Raw genomic sequence first — 5251 nt, forward strand, 5'->3', positions numbered from 1 at the left:
TATATATATATATAGACAAACGTTAGGCGTGATTTCTTCAAATCCCCTCGGACTACTCCCCCTCTCCCTCCGCTTGGCTGCATTAGAAAACAATCCGGCCATGAGGAAAGACAAGAAGAGCAAACCGACAAAGAAACAAATCAGGAGGCAGGTGCCTTCTAAGCGCGCCAACCCCCCTCCTGCATCCGTCATGTCACTCAACATAAAACATCCCTGTCCCCATCCTCCTCCCTTTGCCTCCCGCCGCCGCCGCGTTTCCCTACAAATGTTTTCATGAATGAGTTTACGGGTATACTTATGTACGTTTGTCGCGGTGCCTCAAATTCATTTCAAGGTGGCTGCCGCATTTGTTCCCTCCTTCCTTTCCTTTCTACGCTCGCGCCAGACCACCTGCGCAAGTAAAAACACAGAGCCGAATACCGCACCAGGCCCCAACTCCCCAACTGGGCGCGCCCATGCCCCTTTCAGAGCCCCGCAGCTTCCATTCTTCGTCTATCCACGCCTGTGACCAGTTCCCTCTCTCTCTCCCTCTTTATTTGTGTTTTTTTATTATTTGGAAATTTCCCTCCCGCTTTTCCCCCTCCCACCCCAGCCGCTTAAAACGGGGGGAAAAAATATCCTCTTCACTGTTATTAATGTCCGCCACGTCGTCGTCGCTGAAACCGGTCGTTACCATTCTTGCCGCCCCTGTTCTTGTTATACCCGTAGGCTTGGCCACGGGACCTCTTCCTTGCGTGTTCCTCCGTGCCAGGGAGAGGTGGCAGCACGCCCAACTGTCCGGCGCCGGGTACAGCCGTGGCGGCCGTGGTTTTTGCCGCTGCCTCCGGCTCACGTCCGCGTTTGAGGGTGGGCAACTTGTTCTTGTGAAGCCAACTCTCTGTGAAGGCGCCCATCGGCATGTGTTTGCCGGAGAAGGCGCTTAGGATGGTCCGCACGTTGTGGCAACAGGCAAGCACCTCGGCCTCCTTTTGTCCCGCCACCGACCTCTGCATACGCTTCTTGACTGCATATACCAAAAGTGGTTCCAGCCTAGTGACGAGTTCCGTCAGGCCGTTGCACTTCGCGGCAAACGCATCATCATTCAAATGCTTCAGCATCTCCACGGGTTTTTTATGTCCCACTGCCATGACGGCAAAGAGGAGTACCTCGAGGGTTGTCACGTTCTCCGGCAGCGCAGCACCGTCTTGCATGACGTGGTCCAGCTGTCCCAGCACCGCGTTGTAGACCTTGTCGATGTTGTCGGGCGTGGCAAGCCGAGCTGCCAGCAACAGCACCTTTGCGTGCCACATACCTCGCGCAGTATTGACCTCGACAGGCGTCGTCAGCAACCCCGCCTCCTCGAGGACGGGCACGAGGTCGTAGGGAGTGACACCGACACACTGTCCAATAATACTTAGCGATTCCAAAGCACGATCTGTGTTAAGCGTATTTTGCGCCAAAAAGGCCTTAAGAAGAGGCACACCCGCCTCTGCTTGCACCATCGGCAATGCGGCGGCGATGCTCGTGAGTTGGACAAATTCCTGCACAGTGACTGTTGAGAGCACACGGACAAGGAGACTCAGAACATGCTCCTGCACCTCCTCCGTCCACTGCGAGTGCAGGGAGGATGCGTGTGCCACCTTCCTTAGCCGCGCCATGGCCATGCGTCGCTCCTTCTTCAGTTGCTCTTCACTCTCTGTCTCACGATTGTCGCTTATCCAGTGCAGCAGCTTCGTCACGACAGGACGGAAGGCAGTGTGGATAAGGGAGTCCAACGCCTTGGAGGCAGCTTGTCGCACGGCCTCCGCAAATCCTTCCTCGTCCAGCATGACCTGCATCAGCACATCCGCCCCCTCACGGGACAAATACTCCCACTTCTTGTCCAGCACCGAGACCGGGCCTAGCGACGAGAGCCCCTGCACAGCGGCGACGAGAAGTTGCGGCGTGTCCTCTGGCCCACTCAGGATTTTAACGAGAGAGGTTACAATCTTTTTAAGGGCATTGCCGTCTCTCAGGTGCTGCCCGTAGTGGCTAATAAACTCTAGGGTACGCACACGGACCAGCAGCGGCGCGTCCGGGCTTTCCGCGTCGCTCAGCGCCTGAAGTAGTTCCCGCACAAAATCATTCACTTTCGCAGGATCTTCCGCAACGGCAGCTTGAAGTGTCGCGTACAACTCCGCCGCGCTGCCGCCAGGGCGCGACGCCTCATTTGGCGGAGACATCGGTGGCGTGGTGGTTGTGGCCTCCACCGTGGCGCACTCCTCAGCCTCCACCTCCTTTGCGGCGGCAGCCTTCTTCTTCGGGGCCATGGCCGGCGTCAGTGGGATCCTTTGCAGCTGCAGCCGTGCGTGGGGTGGGAGAGCGAGAGATAAAAATACCCCTCCGCCTCTGCGTCGAGTATCACGATGGACCTCCCGCGCGGGACGGAGAAGCAGCAAGCAAAGGGACAAAGAAACATGGGCAGAAGGCCGGTGCCACGAGCAGCAGTTCAACCACAAACACGCGCACAACAGAAACAAAAAAAAAGGCGAAGAAGACGGGAAAATGACAACAACTGAACAAAAACTCCCAAACACACATACGACCGTTTGCAGAAGAACCGCTAACGCGGCCCACACAGACAAATAAATACAAAGCCTACATGCGTGGGAGAAGGCGAAGCACAAACCCCTGCGGCGGACGCAGCCAAACAAAAACACGGTGGCTCGCATACCCGAGAGTGCGGCCTCACACCCGCGAGTTTCAGTGCCGCCACACACAGCCCTTCACGTCTTGTGAACCTCCAAAACGAAAACTGGTGCGGCCTCGCGCGAGAGTCTAAAAAGAAGGGATATGCAACTGATGCAGTACACTCCAAGATCCACACTCTGGGGTCAAAACAACGCGACGACGAAAAGAGCCAAAAAAAGAAACGAAAGAAAGAAAAGCAAAAAAAAAAACTAGACAAAAAGCCCACACATCTTTCTCCCACCCTCTCCCCCCTGCAGCGTCGCTTTTGTGCCTAAGGCGGCCACTACCATTCACCCCGTTTTAGCTGAACGCAGGAGGTTGTACATGTCCAAGGCGGCAGCGTAAAGCGCCTGCGTAAAGTCGTCGGCAGAGTACCGCGGCCCCCCTTCTTTCCAGCAGGACACGTTAAACGCCAGCGTCTCCCGATCCGCCGCGTAGCCAATGCCATAACCGGGACTTACAGGCCCAAAACCGCCGCCAACAAGTGCGTCTGAGCGAAGTGTAGAGGTGCTCATCATGTTACTACAAAGTGTTGTGTACGAGGGACTTGAAAATAGATCCGGAACACGGCACGGATTACGGCGTTGTGCCACCTTCTGTAGAGCAAACAAATGGCGATCCACTCCTTCACCCATTTTGGCATTCTTGGAAAGCTCGGCGTGCTTTCGCAGGGCCTTAAACATCGCCTCAACCTTCTCGCTAGCAGCGACGTGCGGGGCGTCCATCAACATCGTGAAGGCCTGACTCTCCATCGTTGCGGAGCGGATGCATTCCGTACGGCCGTGACGATACGCTGCTGTACTGGCACTCTCATACGTGCTAACTGTACTCTTGTACAATCGCCACCAAGCCAGCTGCATCACCAACTGCAAGAACGGGTCACCCTTGACGGGCCCCGTGCGGAAGATGGGATCCGAAGTGCCCACTTCCTTTACAATGCATAAGCTCAAATCCATTCGGCGAATATCCGCGTCAAGGCGCAACTTTGCTTTGACACCCTCCTGCTCCAGTTTATGCGTTAGGCGCCACCGTAATTGTTTCACGCCTTCAGTGGGAGCCGCATCGCGTCGCATGCTTTTGCTGCTGCGCATGATGGAGTGGTTAAAGATGTCTTGCGTGGACCGTAGGACGGCAACCCCGTCCCCCCAACTGTGCTCAAAGTTGATGGCGAGAAAACCGTCCTTCGTTACAATGACCGAGATGCTCTTGTCCCACCAACGGTTCGTGTTCTTTACAAGCGACACGCGAGTGGCATCGACAGCACCACGACAGTTCAAGAAGTCCACGTCCACGTCGTCATCAAGGTTCATTACAAACATAGCCGAATCAAGCAATTCAAAGTTATTTTGATTCTCGTTGTCGCGCAACATCTCTGTACGCACAGCGTGCCACGTTGGCCGGTCCGTGGATGTAAAGACCCCAATATCCACCTTTGGCGGACTTGGGTTCAGGTCAATGATGGCCTTCAGTCTCGCGTAGATCTGCTCCTCCGGAAGCGGCCTGCACTCGCTGTCGGCAACATTGACAACGTACTGGTGACCACGGAACTGCACAATGATGTGCGGCGTATAGCTGAAGCATCGAACCTCATCCTTCAGTGTCCCAGGTAGACGTGTAGAATTCATCAAACTAGAGTACTGCGACATATCCAGCGGAAAGGCCTGAAAATTTGAGCCGAACACACACACCTTTGCGGCAATAGACCTTGGCGAAAGAGCCACCGTGCGCTCAAACCATTGCCTCCTGCTGTAATGACCTTCTGGAGCAAAACTGAATATATCAGGTTTCAGCGTATTCTCAAGATACATACGGTAAAAGGCCACACTGCTGGTAATCCAGAATGTTGCACGGGTGAGCATGTCCGGCTTGTCCTGGTCGCGTCTCGTGAGCAGACACGGGTTTGTGTTGATCGGCAACGGCCGCCTGTCTGAAAGGTAAAAATCAAACCAGTCCGCCGAGATGTAGGAGGTGTGCTTGTTTGCCTTGTCGGTGCGCACCAACTCCTCCTGCAAGACACGCCCCTCACCCGATTCAAAGTCATTCACAATTTTGGTGGTGGCTTCAAATTGTTTTGGTGAGACCAACGGCTTGACGGCGTTCAAGTAGCGGGAACACGTATTTTTTAGCTTTGGAACCGGGAGACGAAAAAGACTTCGCTGCAGGTGTCGCGTTGGGATGATGGAGGCATCCAGGACGGTGCGGTCGGTGCAGCCCCCGACGGTGCTCTTTTCCAGGTACTGCCGTAGCGGGGCCCAGTCATGAATGTCAGCTGGCAGCGCAAGCGGGCCCGACGCAGTCGCCAACACGCAAGAGCGGCGCAACATCGATCACTTTCCCTGGATAATGCTCTTGTCGTTGCTGTGGCCTTTCCTCTCCGTTGCTTCGTTTTGCTTTGTTGTTGTTTTTCTTTTCTTAAAGGAAAAAATATTGGTTTCCCCCACGCTGTTGCGTTGCGTTGCGTTGCGTTGCGTTGCGTTGCGTTGCGTTGCGCGGCGCGCGTGCGTGCACCCGGACCGAGGCAGCGATGGCGCGTGCAGGCGGC

General features: G+C 55.3%; 2 protein-coding genes across 2 annotated transcripts, besides 3 other annotated features; both read right to left on the bottom strand.

Annotated features, from left to right (window-relative positions):
• Positions 1-632: 632 nt before the first annotated feature.
• Positions 633-2288, bottom strand: Tco025E_08931 (uncharacterized protein; the record flags this gene model as incomplete). Its single annotated transcript, XM_029375762.1, has 1 exon — positions 633-2288. The coding sequence occupies one exon, from the start codon at positions 2286-2288 to the stop codon at positions 633-635; it is 1656 nt and encodes a 551-aa protein (XP_029224100.1).
• Positions 2289-2872: 584 nt separating this feature from the next.
• Positions 2873-2930: a sequence feature (A-rich).
• A 69-nt stretch (positions 2931-2999) lies between these two features.
• Positions 3000-5033, bottom strand: Tco025E_08932 (putative carnitine O-palmitoyltransferase II; the record flags this gene model as incomplete). Its single annotated transcript, XM_029375763.1, has 1 exon — positions 3000-5033. One exon carries the CDS (start codon positions 5031-5033, stop codon positions 3000-3002), a length of 2034 nt encoding a protein of 677 aa, XP_029224101.1.
• Positions 5034-5053: 20 nt separating this feature from the next.
• Positions 5054-5123: a microsatellite.
• A 30-nt stretch (positions 5124-5153) lies between these two features.
• Positions 5154-5199: a microsatellite.
• The last annotated feature ends 52 nt before the right edge of the window (positions 5200-5251 follow it).

The sequence above is a fragment of the Trypanosoma conorhini genome (assembly GCF_003719485.1).
Source record: "Trypanosoma conorhini strain 025E chromosome Unknown Tco_14.4_contig_00918, whole genome shotgun sequence".
NCBI classification, from domain to species: domain Eukaryota; phylum Euglenozoa; class Kinetoplastea; order Trypanosomatida; family Trypanosomatidae; genus Trypanosoma; species Trypanosoma conorhini.